Source organism: Rhopilema esculentum, chromosome 20, assembly GCF_057945365.1.
Source record: "Rhopilema esculentum isolate cy_ngs chromosome 20, ASM5794536v1, whole genome shotgun sequence".
Taxonomy (NCBI): Eukaryota; Metazoa; Cnidaria; class Scyphozoa; order Rhizostomeae; family Rhizostomatidae; genus Rhopilema; species Rhopilema esculentum.
In genome coordinates, this window is record NC_142834.1 from 13038751 (window position 1) to 13058745 (window position 19995).

At 35.0% G+C, this 19995-nt stretch overlaps 1 protein-coding gene across 1 annotated transcript; it reads right to left on the reverse strand.

Annotated features, from left to right (window-relative positions):
* Nucleotides 1-108: 108 nt before the first annotated feature.
* Nucleotides 109-17319, reverse strand: LOC135687260 (galactose-1-phosphate uridylyltransferase). The gene is made up of 15 exons (XM_065203776.2): nt 17071-17319; nt 16571-16646; nt 16267-16315; nt 15306-15435; nt 9687-9743; nt 9201-9242; nt 8472-8552; nt 8141-8190; nt 6944-7026; nt 6074-6157; nt 5217-5256; nt 3282-3333; nt 2295-2360; nt 1627-1668; nt 109-316 (listed from the first exon to the last, which is right to left on the reverse strand). Exons 1-15 carry the CDS (start codon nt 17269-17271, stop codon nt 305-307), a joined length of 1065 nt encoding a protein of 354 aa, XP_065059848.2. The 5' UTR covers nt 17272-17319; the 3' UTR covers nt 109-304.
* Nucleotides 17320-19995: the final 2676 nt, after the last annotated feature.

Genomic DNA, 19995 nt, shown 5'->3' on the forward strand with positions numbered 1-19995 from the left:
CAAACACTCTCCAGAAAATTGAAAGTTTAGCGATGATATTAGTGTATAAAAATAGCTTTAAATAGGCAAACAAAACATTAAGTTGCAGGAAAAGTGAACAAAGAAAAATTATCAAATTATATCAATTAATTGACCATTTCTTGAACAAGTCTGAACAAAAAATTAATTCAAAATTCAATGTCAAATAAATGTTATACATTACTTCAATGAAAATTACGTTCATTTTTATGAAAATTTGTTGATGATTGTTCATACCGATTGCTGATTTTTTCTTTCTGCCCAACTTTTGTCTGGACTAACTTCATCACTTTTTCAGCTGTAAAAAATGAGACGAAAAGAATACTGACAGGCAATACACATCTGATCTAAAGCTGACTCGAAACATAACACTATTGCAAACTGTTTCAACTTCGAAGTTGGATTGGTCTAATCTAGCGATTCAGAGGCTTGGCCGCTTTAGGCCGCAATCATTTAAAGCTACATACATTTGCATTTATTGTCAGAAGAACTGGTCCTGATTTCGCTTTCAAATAAAGTTGTCAGATTGCTAAGGGATTTAAATCGGCCTTGAGCAGTGACGAAGGGAGAGGGTTGGAATTTCGTTCTGTGGACTAAGCCATTGGTAATTAATTGCAGCTGAACTTAAGAGAACACCTTAGCTAAATTGTATGTATTTTAATGCATGTAAACTAGATCGCAATCATCTAGGTCCCAAGATCTGCAATCTCGGCTCTTTTGGGATTCTTTTGAAATGACAGATGCTGCTCGGTTTGTCATCAGCTTACGATGGTATCCAGTTGGGATTTCGATGCAGCTGATAGTTGAAAAAGGTTTTAATTGCTTATTTAATTATTTATTAATCAAAGAACGCAATTTGATTCATGTTGAGGACAGTTGATTTATGACTCGAAAAAAAAGATAATTTTGGACATGTTGTGAGCCATTTCTTGTCGTTGGCAGGTACAGACCACACAGTGACTATGATGATTTCTTTGAGAGTAAACAGCTCTTACTTTTCTTGACAAGGAGGGCAATGAAATTATCTTCCTTGGAGATACAAATTGCTTTCTTGCCGTAAAATCGATAGACTCTCATAGGAAAGTTTCTTTCATCTTGGGGCCAAAAAATGGAATGGAACGAGATTCCAAGAAACATGGAATGAGATTCCAAGAAACATCAGAATGAGCCCCACAATTTCCATGTTTAAAAGAAACTTCAAGGGATTCCTACAAAGTTTATAAATTCCTAAGACAAAACACAATCCCTAGGTAGAACAGCAACATCTTAATTTTATATCAAATAATTAATTTGTAGTAGAAGTAGTGTATTTATATTATAGCTGATAGGGAATTCGTGTATAAGGATTTTAAAATGAAATGATAATGAAATGGTCAAGCATGGGATATTAATGCTAAACCCATTTGTAGTTTGTATAAGCTATTCAGTTTCAAATAGCCCACTGTAGAACCAACGAGAGTCGCTTTTGGACACTGCTACAGTCGTTAATCATGTCATCACAGCATGTTTCAGGAAGATCACAAAACGAGCTTATGGTGGGTGGCAAAAAACGAGATTTCCTTATCCTTGAAGTCACAACTCAAAATGAAAATTAAAAAAGTAACATACCTTATAATGAACTTCTGGAAGGTCCCGAAGTGTCTTCGCAGCCTAAAATGATCGGTTTATTCCTGTTATCACTTATTCAGATTGCGAAAAAATGTCCACTGATTATAATGTTCAAAGTCGAGCGAAATTTTTTTCAGAACATGGCCTCAAAATGTTTTATTTATGAAACGAAACACCAATCTTTGACTAAAGGTCTGCCTTTTCAAGGAAGATTTGAATTGAACATGGAAAGCAAAACATCATAAAACGTAAATATGACATCGAAACATCATGCAATTTTGCGCAATTAGCAAAAACCACATCATCGGAAATTGGAACATGTGCCAAATTTTTTCTATATGCTGAAATGTGTCAAAATAACCATCTGAATCACTCTATTTTACATCTGAACGTATTTTACATCTGGACGTAAGCAAGGGTTGCAAGCCGTATTTTACGACCATAATTTCGATGCAAGCATATGGATCTAATAACTTTTTAGCCAGATTCCAACGCCCTGATACATATCAAGTGAATCAGATGATAAGTTACAAAAACCAGAATTATCCTTCAAAATCGTTAAAAAGCAGAACATCCTATAAAATGTTTGAAACCCCTTGAAGATTTTCGTTCTGAATTTGTCTGTAACAATAATTTTCAGATTAAAAGTTTTGCAAATCATTACTTGCCTGTTCTGCAGTGATATCTCTTTGGGCTTGAGCTAGCATTTCGTATCCAACCATAAATTTTTTTACCTACCATAAATAATAATAATAATAATAATAATAATAATACGAATATTTTAACAGAATAAAAGCTTCAACAAATATATTGCTGATTTCAATGCCTGTCCTGCTTAAAAGAAAAGAAAAGAAATGTTAAAAACCTAACTTACAATTTTATAACTATGAAAAAATATTACGTTAAAAGTCCTTGATTATTATTAAAAAGCCTAATTTATCACAACTATTCCATTTTTAAAATTTATTTTTCTATAAAATATATAAAATATATTTAAAATCTATTTAAGTATATAAGAGCTGCAAGGGAATTAAATTTTGTAGAATCAGGGCCGTTCTCTTCGAAAACGTTTTGATTAAAAAACCAGGATTTTTTGCCAGCTATGGTTTCCTCGTCAGTTTTTCAAACTTTTAGGCAAATAAAGTGTGCCAGAAGGAGCCAGGAAACCATCCTTTTGCACAACAGTTTGGGACAGCTTTGAGTAGAATCAAGGATAGAGGAGATTAAAAAAATTATAGATAACATATTTAACGGAATAACTGCTGATGTCTGTGACGCAAAGTTCATTTTCGATAAAGGAAACACTTCCAATACAGTGCAATAACAAAAAGCAAAAAAGGGCATAAGTCTTCTTAAGTTACTCTTCATATACACAAAAAATACCTGTATTTATTTCGAATCTCAATTCTTAAAACTCGTAAACCTCAAATAAATCATTTGGGAAAGAAAAGCCCTGGCATTTTTATGCAGGTTTTTAGTGTTTGTTTCTTTATTCATTCTTAATTTCCCCCTATTTCCAACAGAAAGTAAATAATAAGATAGACAAATACTTGAAATAAATCGTAACAAAACTCATAATTTCAAAGTATCTACAAAAATAATTGCTGTTGTTACTCTATCATTTCAAAAGACATAATTTTTAAAAAAGTGAATACCGTTGCTGATCTTAACAATGGTGGATAATAGTGAGCATGAAGCTGCCAATGGCTGGAAAAAATAGAGAATAACATGATGCTTGATGTTTGGTAACATGATATTCAGAACATAATGTAAGGCTAATTTTAGATTTTCAAATATTGGCAATTTTATCAACAAAGACGTTTCAGGTATAGTACGTTATCAAGTGAATTGTCGTTTCCAACAAAATTTTAAGTTTCCTCGTACAATTTTACCTTAATTTCAAGTTTTAAAATTGTACGACACGCAAGATAGAATATTTATCTATTGTAAAGTTGCTCGTCCTAAATACAAAATCAGATTTCTCATGCAATCAGACTATTTCGGTTATTTGAAATTTCAAATATTAAGGCTTTTTTTGTTAACAAGATAGATACTTTTTTGTTAGAAATTAAAAATTTCACATCATTGAACAGCAGAATGATGAGAAATAATCAAAATGCATTCACCAAATTCAAAATGGTGCCACACGTCAAGTTTGCTAGAAATTGCCTACAGCAAAGTCATTGATTTACCAAAAAATCTTAAAAATGGCTTTGAAAAAGCAAACATTTCACAACATATTGGCTAAAAGCTTTATATTGTAAAATGTTTGCTTTTTTCAAAGCCATTTTCAAGTTCTGTACCGCCAAAAATCTGTTCAAAAAATCTTAAAATCCAATTGCTTAGAATCTAATTTTTGCTAAAACGAACTCTTTCATCACAAGGAATAAAGAATAAACGCTTTATACATAATATGCACAGAACGCTGTCGAAACACGCAGATATTTCCTCTATGCTTCAAAGCTGTTCTGTGACTTATGTAGGATCTTGCCTGGTGTGCCTATCAAGTGAATTTTTAATGTAAATCACACAAAAGGTACTCAGTTATTGAATTCAGCACCGACTCTATTTGAATATTGCGATGTATGTTACGCAAGAAGTCCTGACTACTATGTCGGAAAGAACAGTCAAACAGAAGCTGCAGATGCAAAACTGCATTTCCGAACGACAAAATTCTCACGACTCAAAACGTTGATTTGAGAATGGCAATTTCTGATGAATGATTTTATAAGACATCAAAATGATTGTTTCCAAGCCTTGACCATTTCCAAGCATGGTACACAATCAATAACAGTAACGATAAACAAATTCAATTTTATAACTTAGGCCAAATCATTCTTTCGAATCCATTGCGTAGAGGAGACAAGACTAAGATTGTTGTGGAGACAGTATAAGAGACGATGCAGTTGAACACAACTGATAAATCTGGGCACTGACGTTTGTTAAAAAGTAAGATATCAAATGGAGTTCTTTAGACTAAAAACTTTAACTGAAACTCTGTGGGATGGCTTACACTCCACCAAAACCTCAGGACTGCTTCAGGAACCAATTTTTTTTATTTTCTTGTCCTCTAAAAACTAGGCATGCTTTCTTCAAAGTTAAACAGTCCCACGCAGTTTAACATGTACAAATTCCAAACTAATTTTGCCTTAGAAGGGATAAAAGAATCCGATGTGCTGTTTGGAAGCTACAACTTCCTAAGAAAATATAAAAAATGGACAAAAATGCTTTTCTTTTAGAAGTGCACAGGAGAAGAATGCCCTTCCAGTTTAAAATTAAGCAGGTATCGTCCCTGCAGGTTTTCAAAACCAAAACAAAATGTACATTACCAATTGTCAACCAGCATTCGCTGAAGGGCTAACCTCTTTAAATAATTTGAAAATCAAAAAATCAAAAAACACCATCGAAAAAGTTAAGCCAGCGTGGATAATGGAATTCATCACGCAAACGAAAATGTTTGGTTTATAATAAGAAGGGTGGTGATGGGTCATAAGTCTAATGGAGGGAAAAACCAAAAAAAGTAGAGAAAAGAACCTCCACTGTTTTCGGTTGAGGTTTTGATAAACAAGAATATTGCCTCGACCACCTACCTGCAATCTTTGTCTTTAAATTCTGGCCCTGTAGGTGCACCTTTGAACCAAAAAGTATTACATGAAGCAATCGTTTTCACATATAAATATCAGGGTGTTACAATTCTAACAACATCTTAAAATAAGGTGGATCATTCTTTAAATGTTTTTTCTCCTCAGATAAGTAATAGGTATGGTTTAATTAAAGGTAACAGCCACGCAAATGTTAATTATCAACAAAACAACCTAAATTATTCCCATAGACCATCATGAACGTAAAATGATTCTTCTACCTCTTTGGTAGAAAAAGGAATTAAACGTTTGATCAAAGATATAGTTGGGATTATTTTCTTAAGAGTTTTAATGGCCTTAATTGATATACAGAAATCTTGATCATTTCAGAAATTTGCTAACCCTTTTAAATAAGCATCTTCCTGCGTACAAAGTCTAAGATTTCTCTCCACGCAGGCTACAATGCCATCAGACATTATTACACCTGCATAAAATCAACAGTTTCAAGTTTGAAGTAGAGGCTTCATTCAAAAGTTATCTTTCAACATCAGCAGTACTTTGAAGATGAACATTTCAAAACAGGGGCATTTACGATATATATCATCAAAATCAAACCATAGCTGGAAACATCTTAGATTTAGAAAAAAACAAGGGGCATTCTAATGCACAGCAACCCCTAAACATATTTCTCATAGAGCAGAATTTTGCGATATCGAAAGTTTTTGTTATGAGAGTAGAATGTCTTTGTTTACTTCCGTCAAGGTTCTATTATCTTAAGATGTGTAAATATTGTCTGTGAGAAGCTGATTTTTTGACCGACAACGCAGGTAGCTACCATCATGGAAAGAAAACAGTAGATTACTTACCATGCCAACCCATAGAATATGGGAACGAGGTGTTGAATAAATTATCATATTTAATCAACAACTGTTTCATAATCCTCGCCAAATCTATGAAAAATTCAGAACTGCATAAAGGGATTTGCAATTAGTTAAACAACGAATTCGGGCTAGCAAGAGAACAAGTACAATGAAAACATTTACACCTGACAGATAGTGACGTTTATGCAAGTTTTTTGTGAAGTGTAGTTTGGATGAGACGGTTCTAAAGAAGTAAGAAGCAAGTAAGATATCAAATGCAACAATGAGTTCTAAAGAAACACCTAAAATGCAGAAAATGAGAGACTGCAAGCACGCTTGCCTTCCAGAGTTTCTGCAATACCACAAATGTAAACATTGCACTGTTGTAAATTTTTTGAGAAAATTTAATGTTCTAACAACGAGAATAAATTGCTAAAAAAGAATGGAAATATGTTTCTTCAATCAAAAAATAGACTACATACACTTAAATTTACAAATTAACAAAATGAACATAGAACAATTCTGTTACAGGAAAATAACTTGGTTACAATTAAGCTCTTAAATGGTGATCAATTAAAGTGCACGACAGTGCTTCTCATTCAATGAGAAATCAATATCGCTTGCTTTCCTTTAAATTTTCTACCACGTGGAAAAATATAGATTCTAGACATTATCAACCAGTGCACAGAGTTTTGTTTGAACATAAGCTCCATGTTCCATCGAAAAAGAAACAATTCTTGTTTTATCTACCAAGTCATGAAAAACCGGACACAACGAAGCATTATACACAAACAAGTATGATATATTGCAATGCTAGAATCATTATCTTAAAGAGAATGAACATTCAAAAGAATCATAGCAGAAATAGTAGAAAACCTTGCTTCTGGTGTTCAGAAAGGTCGGCGAGTCGAAGAGTCTTTTCTTTTGGTAGTAATAAAATTTCATAAGGCCATGTTGCCCTAAATTCAAGGTGGCAATAAAAGTGAGAAAAATCAATAAAACGTTGCTTAGGTATTTAGACTTTATGAACAAAACTTTACAAAACGTTTTGTCTCTTTAGCAAAAAACGGGAATCACACACTCCCTATGGGAACAGAGTTAGTTTTCTATAAAACGACGTAGGAGATCAGGAAGTCAGTTTTCTTTCTTTTTTTTATAATTTAAAATTTTAAACTACAACAAAGCTACTCAAATACATGTCACTCACAATAGTGAAGGACGCAAGGTCATCTAGTCTCCATTATGAGTGACATTTCCAATTTTCAATCAAAACTAAATATATACACAAAAAAGGGAGAGAGGTAAAAGAAACTAAATCAGGAAAGGTAAGGTTCCTCTAGAAAAATTTACACACACATTTTTTACATAATTTATATTTTCCTTTCTAAATTATGAATTTTTCTGGTAATTTTTCTTTAGGCTCGCGGCACTGATTGGTCAACTATACCGGTCTTGTGCTTGCGTTTTTCTGATTAGCCTATTTCGATCCACAACTGGGTATATATTTTTCATCGTGTTCTTTCGGACCCTGATTCTGATGTTTTATGCTCTGAGGAGTGTCAGACGAAAAGCTTCTAGTATAATGTAAAATGTTTGCTTTTTTCAAAGCTTTTTTCATATTCTGTACCGCAAAAAAATTTTCAGATAAATTTGTGTGGCCGGCAATAAACAAGGAAAGAAATACCGAGCAATGTATGGTTTTGAAAAATAATTTTTTTCCTTTTTGACCTCGATACATTGTACCTATTTTCTGGATGTAGAATCCTGGTATTGCGAAAAAAATACAACATGTCTCTGTGAATTTTCTCAGATCAAGAATGTTTTTAAGTATTTTCACTGGCAATGTTCGCTTTGCAAATCCTTTTCCACAAACTCCCTTTGCCAAACTTCGAAAGCTGCCACCCAAACTGATGTATTAGTAAAATGGACAGGTAGTTCTCGAAAGAATTCAACTAATACAACGAAGGCGCTAATTTTGAAAGGAAAAACCAGAAAACTTAAAATTTTAGATTAATAAAAAGCCATCTGGCAACATTTATTAGTCCAAACAATAAATCACCTAGTTTTACTTACCAATATGGAACAACAGCAAGCCATGAAGCATTTTCGACGACAATTCTTTCCTAAAACAAAATGGCCTAGTTCATATTTACTTATCATAAAATAAAATAGCTTTAAGAAAACCAAACATACATAGTACGATATACTAAAGCTTTTCATCTTCGGAGAATAGAACGACAGAATAAGAAACGAAAATATTGGTCACACAGTGCACAGTTTGAATATTATTTCCTCTTAAAAATTTGAGAAAAAAATTAATGACAGTAGAAAAGGCTATTCAGATTTGGAACCATTATTATTGTAAGCTTCAAAATAGACTGAACATATATCTATAAGAACTGACCTTCTCCTTTTGTTCCAGTTCAAAATAATCCATCAACAGTGGTTTCTTGTGCGTGTCAAGATATTTTCTCTGCATCTCATCCTAAAAAGAATAAAAAATGATTAATGAAACTACCTATGCAAAGTTGGTTTTGAGGATAGCTAGATAAAGACTTTTTAAGTGACGATGTCACAAAATCTATTTTTAGAGTTGGAAAAACATCATGACATACCTCTAAATGTGCAAATTCAATTAAATGTGTTATGAATACACTCGAGATGAAGCAAATAGCCAATGTATCATTTTTAGTTTAAAGTCAAGGCCTTGCAGCAGTGGTGGTGCCAGGGGAGGGCTAAGGGGGGCTACAGCCCCTTCATTGGAAGCATCTAGCCCCCCCATCGGAGGAAATTTTAGGTTATTGTCGGAGCAAATTTGACAAAATAACGTACGAAAACTGCTTATTTTAGTCATTTTATCCCCCCTGTCGGAAGCTCCAACCCCTCTGTCGGAAGATTTCTGGTGCCATCTCTGTCTTGCAGGCCTCTATCTCCATATTCTATAGCCCATCAATTGTAGAATCACAACCATTATTGAACCCAAAAAGGGCATGGCCATTGGCAAAAAAAGCTCGAGAGCCCTTTAGCTGTAAAAATTTGTCCTTTTAGGGACCTATTTGGGGCACCTAAGACTGGAGGGGGCTTTTGGGGTTGCTGTAACCCTAACATTAGTACAAGGTGCCTTTGTACTCACCTCAAGCCTGGCTTCATTTGGTAATGATGAACTAGCCCAGATCTAAAAGGAAGTAATAATTGTCATCAGAGGAATAATTTTGCAAAAAAGATGTAGAATGTGTTCCTTAGCTACAGCAAGAGGTAATGAGACAATTCTTCTCAATCATGATATGCCATTGTGAATGGAATCAGTATGATGGCTTCTGTAACAATGCAACATGCACTTTCAAGTACAATTCCTCAAATTTCAAAATGAAACATGAACAAAGAATAACATGTACTCTGTAGACCAGGAAGCATTTGCTTTGTTGCTCTGGAATCCCATTCTTATTCAATTCCACACTATCTACTTCAAATTCGATTCAATACAATTTTACTTCATAATTTACTTCATGTTAGTGTTTATTAGTTTTATAACCATTGTCTAGCAAACATCAAGTAACATTGTTGATGATGAATTTAAATTGAAATGCTTTCCAAATAAGCTGCTGCATCCAATGAATACCTGGCAATGAGGGTGTGGATTCGAGCATCCCATTATATCACCTTTATTTTCAAAAATCTGAAAAAAGACAATTTATAAACAAAATATGATTGATATAACATGGAATTTCATTAACATGGAACTTCAAGAGAGATAAGGAACTTACCTGCATTAGCAAAAGTCTGACATATTTAAAGTACAACTTTGGCCAGTTCAACTTATTAAGAGTATGACTTAATGGGATTTAGCTGTAAATTAAATCACTTGGGTAATGACACAGGAATTGACCTTGATAGCACTGATTCTCCCAACTATTTTGCTTATATTTCACACAATTTAGAATCAGAAACAAAGAGAGGAAAACAGTTACTCAAACATGCATGCTGCTTGCAGGCTAAACCTTCTACCCCGGTGAAAAATCTTGCAGGATCCTGTATAGGATCCTCGCAGGATCCTCACAGGATATTGGTAAAGGATCCTACAGGATCTTGTGCAAGATTCTGTACAAGATCCTATAGGATCTTATAGGATCCTATGGGATCTTAATAAGATCTTACAAGATCCTGATAAGAATAAAAGTATTCCTTAAAAGATCTTAATAGGATCCTATGTATTTTTTGAACCTTAGTGAAAAATCTTGCAGGATCCTGTATAGGATCCTATATAGGATATGTGCAGGGTCCTGAATAGGATCTCATCAAGATCCTGTAGGAAATGATTCGGGTCTTGGACAGGATATTTTTAAGATCCTGTATAGGATCTAATCAGGATCCTGTATATGATCTAATCAGGATCCTGTATATGATCTGTTCAGGATCCTATATATGATCTTATCAGGATCCTGTATATGATCTGTTCAGGATCCTATATATGATCTTATCAGGATCCTGTATATGATCTAATCAGGATCCTGTATATGATCTAATCAGGATCCTGTATATGATCTGTTCATGATCCTTTATATGATCTTATCAGGATCCTGTATATGATCTAATCAGGATCCTGTATATGATCTAATCAGGATCCTGTATATGATCTGTTCAGGATCCTAATAAAGGATATTGTAGGACCTTCTACCAAATAAGAGTTCAAGAAGTAGATCTGTAGAGAGCAAATCAAGTTTCATGTGATTCACATTTGATAAAGTCACAATCTTTGTATACTACATCTTCATCAACTATGCTTAATTTACTAGTTTGTCAAGACATTTCTGTTTAATTGTTCTGTTTATAACCTCACTCTGCTTTGCTGTATTTTAATCTCTTTAAACTGCATTGAAAGCACCTAGAATGAGAAAAGATTTAAAATTTCAAAAAATAGAAGGTTCCAGATGAATCATAAGGATTTGAAATTGGTTTTAATTTTACATTGTAAAATTAAGTCTTGAAATGTCTTACGATGAAAATCTCGCAGAAGGGTGACTGTTTTGCATAGCCATGCCCTCTTTCCATCAAGTACAAGAAAGGATGGTGCAACGGACCAAAGGGGGCCACTGAACTCTTGTTTTTGCATGTTTACATGGCAGACAAACTTTTATTTGCATTTATGAACTTCATTACAGTATTATCCCTACTATAATCCTATATATTTTGAATATAATAATGTACCGCTATACCTGGTCCCGTCAAGATATACAATTATAGCGATTTTAAAATATTTTCGGTTATGGCATGATTTGTCTTCAATCTACTATTTTGTCTTCAATCATAGTATGGTAGAACGCTTTATGAACCGATTTCAGTTTATCAACATCATCAACTGATTCTTAACATCAACAAATGTTGCTTTTCGCAACCTCTTGGTATTATGGCCAAAGATATGACTTTCTTGAAAAAATCGTAAAATCTTTTAGCCAAAGGAAATAGTAGATTGAAGACAAATCATGCCATAACCGAAAATATTTTAAAATCGCTATAATTGTATATCTTGCCGGGACCAGGAGGTAGATCTTCGTACCTTGACAATCCAAGGTTGAAATCTCCACAGAACATTACTTGTTTGTTTTCTTTTGTAACCTACAAAAAATCGTTTTTACAGACAAAAAAGTCAGAATCCCCTTTTTATCAACAAAATTATCATAACCTGGAGGACTGAGACTTTCAGTTACAGTCTTTTATGAAGTAGATGTTCTAAACGCTTTTTTCATATAGAAGAAAGCTAATATTTGTTTGAAATAAGCTGAAAACGTTATGACATTTGTGTAAAGCATTTTCCTTGAAGTCAGGGAAGCTACAGCCCCCCTGAAGCATCTCATTGTCGGAAAATGTGTACGAAATTTTGCTACTCTGTCGAGATTTTAAGGAAATATTGTCTATCGACAACCTCCTAATACGAATTTTGACTCTCACTGCGCCTGAATTATTTATGAAATGCACGATCATATTAAAAGTAGCATGGTGGCATTTGCTTATAAGTATTTATGACCTGGGTCTGCGCTATCAAGCCTTTCAAGAAGACTGCAACCATTTCCTTGCAACCGATTGTTTGACAGAAACAAAAAAAATTGGAATTCAATGTGATTTCTAGTAATGGGGTGTCATCTAGATAATTGAGTGGAATTTAGCTTGTCGGCATTTGGAACAGCCCCAATTTTGGCAGTGGGTTGAAAGATTTGTGCCAGCTCTTTATTTTAAAAGAGAAAGCCTCTTGGATGTGCGTCATGAAACTAATGAGGCGCCAGAAAATGATTCTCTGAATAGCATTTTTTTAGTAGTTTTTTACAGATTTTCCATAAGAACGAGCCCAAAGATGGCCAAAAAATTAAAAAATAGTATTCATCACCCCCAACTTTAAGAAGCTGCTCGAAATTTAGTTCTTTTAGTCGATAAGAAACCTATTTGTGGTTAAATTTTCATAGATAATAGAAAGAATATAACTCCTTACAACTGATTAGGTGTTTGTTACGTTTGATATTCTGTTGCGTTTGTTTGTGTTTTTTCCCATAAAGTAGCTTTTTAGTTCTTGGTATTGAAGCAAACTTTCAATAATAAATTCATTAATAAAGTTAAGAAAATTTTAACTGGTAGTTTGCTTAGTTTCTTATGAAAAATGCGCATGTTAGCTTTTGTGATGTAAAAACTTGGCCCACTAAGAACATTTAAAACGATACAAAGATTTCTAAACTTTGTAGCAAATTGGCTGTTGGCGGTTTGAAACAGTTTTTGAGCAATTTGAAATTTTAAAGTGCAATTTTCAAGGTTCACACAAAATCTACTCATTTAAAGTGTTTCCTGAAATTAGCCTTCTTGGCCTTTACATGTTCTAGCAGCAGTTTTAGGTCAGACTCTAATTTTTTTAAAATAATCTCTGGTCTAGCACAGTACCAAAGAAGAATATTCATTTACCTGCTGGGCTGGATCCATTCTTCTCGATTCTTTTGCTTTCAATCTTGACTTTTTGGAAAAAGCGCCTGACAGATGTTCATCATTTTGCATCTCTGGTCGCGTTTTACAGCGGGTCGCATTTTGCAAGTCTTTCTTCTGTTTTCCACCAACAGATTGTCTCGTTCAAAATGTGACCCGCTGGACTGCCAAGTGTCCTCTGATTGGTTGGTAAAAAAGGCATGCGACAATTCACTTCATTAGCGATGGTTATCACAGTTTATGAATCCCCGTACCTACCAGAACACCGGTTACAGCACGATCACCCCTTGAAAGTCCCTGATTTTGAATAAATCGAAAACAAGTTATTTGAAAAATATTCTTTCCAGTTCAACATCGTTTTCTATAACCATATTTACCCGACAGCATATCTAATTTGGGGTGCAATGATAACCAATTTGTGCAATGACAAAACGGTTTTGTGCAGTGCTAAAATGGAAAGCTGCTCCGTTATAAAACTGATGCTTTAATTATGGCGGACGAATTTTATGCCTTTTAGATAAACTTCAAACTTTTTGAACCTTAAAAAGAAAATTGATAGCCTGAACATGCCCAGGGCCCCCAAGAGTTGGGGAAGAGGCAGGAGTGTAGCCAAGAAAATTGTTTAGAGGGATGAAGAGGCGATTTTTGCCGACAAAAAAGGGCGCGTTTCATTCTTTAAGGGTGTGGTCAAAAGATAAATACTCTTGCATGCTGCTTTTATTCCTTTCTGTTTCAAAGTTTATACTCTAGTGCCATACTTTGATAGTTCAACTACACAGAAATGTTGCAAAAAGGTTGCAGAGCGAGTGCCCAGCAAAAATCCTTACTGTGCCGACCAACAAATTGTTGGGATACCACACCCCCACCGTACCCCCCTATGCTGACGCCTCTGGGAAGAGGGGGCAAACTGCAACAGAGAATCAATGTCTAGCATCTAAGGGGCCACATAAAGTAATAAGTTCCATTTTAAAAATGGAATTAATTCAACTTAAAAAGAGTATGCCTAAAAATAGTAAATCGATTTAAGCCAATACATGAAAGTGACATGAAGAAATAATTCTGAAATGTATTTGAAAAAGCTAAACTAAAGGGTGTGGTATTTATATACATCAGAGATTGATATGATCATATATTTTGTTTTTCTTGCGCTTTGCTGCATCAAAATTCCACGAAATCGATTGATATACACTTAGGATCAGGGGTGTAGTGCTAGGGGCTGAGCCCCCTTGTTAATGCCAAAAACATGGCAAATTTATATTTTTCTATTGTTTTTTGCAACTTTTTGTGCAAGAGCCCCCCTTGTTATTTTGATAGCACTACACCACCGCTTAGGATTCAAGATGTTGGTAGGATCCTGGTCAGAATGTAACAGGATCCTCTTTAAGATTCTACAGGATCCTATCGTTATATTCAAGATCCTGGCAGGATCCATGTCACAATCAAATAGGATCTTGGAATCGTTATGTGTAAGATCCTAATCTAGTTCTTTTAAGATCCTGCAATGTCACTATGGATCCTAGCAAGATCCTATTCAAGATCCTGTTTTAGAATTCTGTAAGATTTTTGGTAGGATCCTGTGTAAGATCTTCAGTTGTTTATCTCCTACAGGATCCTTATGTAAGATCTTGTATAGGATCCTAAACATTTAGGATTGAAGATGCTGGAAGGATCCTGGTCAGAATGTAACAGGATCCTGTTTGACTTTGTACAGGATCCTATCTTTATATTCAAGATCCTGACAGGATCCATGTCACAATCCAATAGGATCTTGGAATTGTCTTAATCTCCTAATCTAGTATCCTAATTTAAGATCCTAATCTAGTTCTTGTAAGATCTTACAATGTCATTCTGGATCCTAGCAAAATCCCATTCAAGATCCTGTTTTAAAATCCTGTAAGATTTTTGGTAGGATCCTGTGTAAGATCTTAAGTTGTGTTTGTCTTACAGGATCCTTATGTAGGATCTTGCATCAGATCCTATGCACACAGGATCTTGCAGGATTTTTGGTAGGATCTTGTCCAGGATCCTAAAAATCTAGGATCCTCCTAGGATCCCACAGGATCCTGTAGGATCCTGCAAGATTTTTCACCGGGGTAATATAGGAGCACAACATATGGGGATGTTGCTTATTTGTCAATATTTGCAGTACAGGAACCAAACTTTTGATGAAACCTTTCAACAGATATATTGTCCAAAGTGAGCTGCAAGAATAGCTTTATTCAACTTGCAGGCATTTAATAGCTTGTTCTGTATGTTTTTATGGCTCTTTCTAACTTACCTGAACCCAAGTATACGTTTCACCCAGCTCCTTTTGTTCCTTTGCCCAGGCCTCAATGACTGATACAATCTCTTCCTGACTCATTAGAGGTAGTGACAAATCTGAGTGTGGATGAAAACACATTACTTTGCTAAAAGAAAAAACAAACAAAATACACCTTTGTGGAAAAGGATAAGGTCAACAAGAATTTCTCTTTAAAACTGTATTGCTTCAGACCAATTTTAAAAATTTTTGTTAAGATGATTATTTATATAGCAAAAGCATAAGTTTTTATGTGAAAATTTATAACAAATTCATAGTCTGGTAATCTGGCTGCCAGATATTCAAGTTTTATTGACACTACTAGCAAAAATTAGTTACTAGCAAAAGCCCCTAACATTTGTGGCTGGCACGAAAATAAGATGGTACAAGCAAAGCAAAAAACTTTTAGCAGAGTGAACCAGCTAGAGGAAGGGTGGTGCAGGGGCATGGTCCCTGGGAAACATTTGTTTTTATAGATAATATGGGAAAATTGTCTTTTAAGGGCGGTTCATAAGTTTTCATACAATACTACTGTTTGTTTGACGTCATATTATATTTCTGGCTGCAGGGGCTAAATGGGCGTGCAGCATTTTATCATTAGAAAGAGGAATCTAATACTGCAAATGATTTTTCATTGTTGGATTGTCAAAACGGTTTTATGTCATGTTGAGTCACAAATGACAATGAGACAGACTTCTGCAGTACTGGATGAATGAGGTCTAGTACTGTGGTGTACATAAAGGGCTTATTCAATGCCATTCTTTCAATGAGAATTAAGATAAGGAGGGTCAGAATCAAAATATGGTGTATTCAACTGCTCTTTTCTTTTTGTCATTAATTCAATTATGTACCATAAAAAAGCACTAGTACCGCTGCGAGTCGCCACTAGTACCGCTGCAAGCTGCCACTGGCCCCTAATGGTAGTCCAAAAATATCTTACCATGTTCCCCTTTCTGCTCTGCATTTCAAAAGAGGATGAGATGAATGTCCTTGAAAGAAAGATGACAAATTTTATTTCATAATTTATGCATGAAACTATAAAATTGTTTTCTCAATGGCAAATCTGTAAAAACCATAAAAATTATATTGAATTTTCAAATATAATATAACAAAATACGAAGAAAAAAGACATTTTCCAAGAAATTACTAGCTTATTATTTAATATTCAGATATCTTTTTGTAAACCTTGACAAACCAAAATTAAGTCTGATTACTTCATGAAATTTTAAGGAAATAGTATTTACCAGATTCTGGTGTGTCCTCCAATAAGGCTGGAAAATCATTGGTAAATAGAAACACTCCTTTATAATTTGGATTTACCTTCAAGAAAAAAATAATTATATATGAATAAAGAAATATGTCACGCATGATACCATCATTCTGGTTGAGGATGTTAGGGGAAGGCTTATGGGTCTGGCAAAGCCCCGACAAGGGAAGGAGAGAGGGTTTGGAAGAGAGGAAGGAGAGATCAAGCTTGCTTTAAAGGAGAGGACAGATTATTAGATTTGAAAGGAGAGGATAGAGCATAATTTCAGATTTTACATAATATTTGCAAAATGCAGACTCTATAACGATACAGCAATGTTGAAAGAGGAAAAGTTGCCTTTCTGTGGAGATGAATTTGCGTTTTGTTGTGAATGTTAGTTTAGCAGGTTAAGCTTAAAACTAAAATTATCAGAAACTGAGCCACAGAAAACTATTGTTTAGTTGAACCCTTTCAAAAAACCTTGAGAAATTTCCTTACAATTCCATTTGACCTTGTGTTCCCCGGTCCAAGGGGATTTTTTGGATCGTACTTCAGTGTCTCTGTTTCAGGAGTTTTCTCTGTCTTTCCTTGCCATGGTCTTTTGGTTCGATGTGGTGAGACAAGAACCCAATCTCCTCGAAGTGGATTGAATCTGCTATGAGGATGTTCGCTAAACATGAATTTTTGCTCGAAGGTCATCTTCCCTGCCCGTACTCTTTCAACAAGGAAGTGTAACCTCGTATTGGTTCTTAAAATTCTGGGACAATGATATAGAGGCGCTTCAAGATCATAGATTTGGGGGGCTCGAATAGGAAAACACAACATCTAGGCTGCAGTTATCAGAAATCACTATGAAATAACTTAAAATAAGTGGCTAAAATAAGGGCCGGCACAACGTCATTGACAGTGGGGGCATAATATTGAGGCTGAGCCCCCTTGTGTTAATGCCAAAAATTTGCAAACTTCTACTTTTGATACTGTTTTTCGCAACATTTATGCAAGAGCCCCCTCCCCTTGTTATTTTGATAGCACTACACCACTGCCGATGCAGGGAATGGCAGCAAAATCTAAAATACTAAACTAATAATTAAAAATATCAAAAACATAAGAACATAATGAATCAAAGGAAAAACTATTTAGTTGAACTGAATTTTAATGGCTCCTTAGATTGTTTACTGCCTTTTACAAGCTGTTTGTAGAAAATTATCTTATGTGCTAAAAGTGCTTAATTTGTTACCTAACACTAGATTCTTGCAGTGGCGGAGCCATGGGAGGGGATTGGGGGTGACTAGTCCCCCCACTTTTTCAGAAAGTTGGTCCTTGAGGGGGGAGGGCTATGTGCGTTATCTAGATCGTCAGGAGCTGATTTTGGTGTAAAGTAATTGCAAATCTGAGACAGAAGACCAAGCATTATATTTCATGTACTATTATCACCTTGTTACGGGGAAAAAGGGCATGGTCAAAAACAGCGTGGTCACGGACACTCCTTTTGTCCCGCCTACTCATCCCAAATATACTCTGCTTTGGGGCTTATTTTAGGCATTCGAGAAGTATTTTTATTAGTCATTTTATATATATTCATTTGATATATAAGTAAATTTGTCGTAGCACCATATTGCATCTAAATAAATCATTCAGGTTACAACTTTTGACTCAAAATCTTGTTGGCATACTAAAAACCAAAACTACCTAAAATGGTATGAAATCTTTGTGGCTCTAAGGGACCCTAATCTTAAACTCACTATGAATGGACAAAGACTGTCCAAAATACTAGACAGTTAAAAACCTGGCTAGAACAGGGTACCTTTAAAATAAGTCCACGGTTACTTTTTGCAATCTTATGAGTAAAGCAAGGCGATTTTCCTCTAGTTAGCATTTATGAAAGGGCTTAGTTTTATCTGCAAACATTGCAAGGACATCGCAACTACTTTTCAAATGTATTGCGCTACATAACAACATAATTTTAGCCTTAATGCAGGCACCGAGGAGCGTTGAGAAAAGTGGGGGATCTAAAAAAGTGCTAAAGCTCCCCCAGCCCCCCTGCTTCGCGGTACTTGTAATGTAGCCTTGCAGTAGAGCTGTATTTTAAATTTGCTTTTGTAGCTTCTTGGATGCTCATTATGTCTCGCCTACAAACAAACAAATTTTGTTAAGCAGCTACACTATTTTATTTTGATTGTCATTAACCCAAAAAAGGAAATCTTTTAAAACAATAAAGAAAACCATTCTTCAATCCATTATGAAAATTTTGACAACATATTTTGTTCATTAATGACGCTTTTTTAAATCATATCTCCCTCTGCGTTAAAGAATAGATTTAACATACAGGTGCTACAGAAATTCAACCTCAGAAACTCATTCGCAGTCACCAACAAGACTTTAAACTCAATCCCTGTCAGCTTATTGGTTGAAATTGTGCAGATAATATCCTTATGCAACAATCATGATAAACCAAATATCATGACAAAGACCAAACTTATGCACGAAATCGTCAATCTTATTAACTTAGGCACCGCGGAGAAGGGGGCTGGGGGAGCTGCAGCCCCCCACTTTTCCCCAAAAGTGCAAAAAATTACCAATGAATCACCATTCAAGCCACTTTTTATTCGGTTTTATTCCCCCTCCACTTTTTTAGACCCCCATTTTTCTCAACGCTCCGCAGTGCCGGGAACTGGGCACCAGCATACTTAGCCGATAATCCTTAGGGGTTTTGCTTGTGAGTTTTTATGCTGTTGTGAGTGTTAAAGAAGACATTTATAGGGTAAAAACTCTTTTTATTCTGGTATCTGAAAAGCTAATTAAAACTAACTAATTATATAACTGAATTTAACAACAGTAACAGTAATAAATAAACAGTAATAACAGTAATAAATAAACTATTTCTCAAACTGAGTAATAAACGAATGGAACAATTTGCCAGCAACCATAGTCAATGCGAAGTCAGTTATAGAGTTTGAGAAATTATATGACGATTTTTCCGGGAAGGAGAAGTACAACTATGAATATGCTTAAAAACGGTTTAATAGGCCAATGGTCTCCTTATCCCTCATTATATCATATTATTATTGCCCGCAACTCGCGCGCGATAGCGCGCGAGTGAAGGGCTTATAGTCTGCCCCGCGTATAAGTAGCATATGGAAGCTTCAGTTCATGTTGTCAGCACTTTTTCAGCAGATTTTGTCACTTTTCTGCTGCCATGACAACTGTCAATCAACTTCATTGTCAATCAATCGGCTTTGTCGAGGAGATCGTTAACCGCCACCTCTTTGTGCGGAAGGGAATTATCTTCGGAGCGTTGCTCTGCCAAGACTCTGTTAAAGGCCTTCGGTTTTTTGGCACGAAAACGGTGCTGCATCACAGCTCTGTTCTCCGCAATGGATGGAAGTTTTGATTCGAAGTTTTGGGAATCAAAACCAGTCGAAT

Coding starts and splice junctions, on each gene's coding strand:
- LOC135687260 (XM_065203776.2), bottom strand. CDS start 17,271: ATGACCTTCGAGCAAAAATTCATGTTTAGCGAACATCCTCATAGCAGA. Junction 9,744..15,305: donor AAACGTATACTTGGGTTCAG/GTAAGTTAGAAA, acceptor GTCTTTTTTCAG/ATTTTTGAAAATAAAGGTGA. Junction 8,553..9,200: donor CAAATGAAGCCAGGCTTGAG/GTGAGTACAAAG, acceptor TATTCTTTTTAG/GATGAGATGCAGAGAAAATA.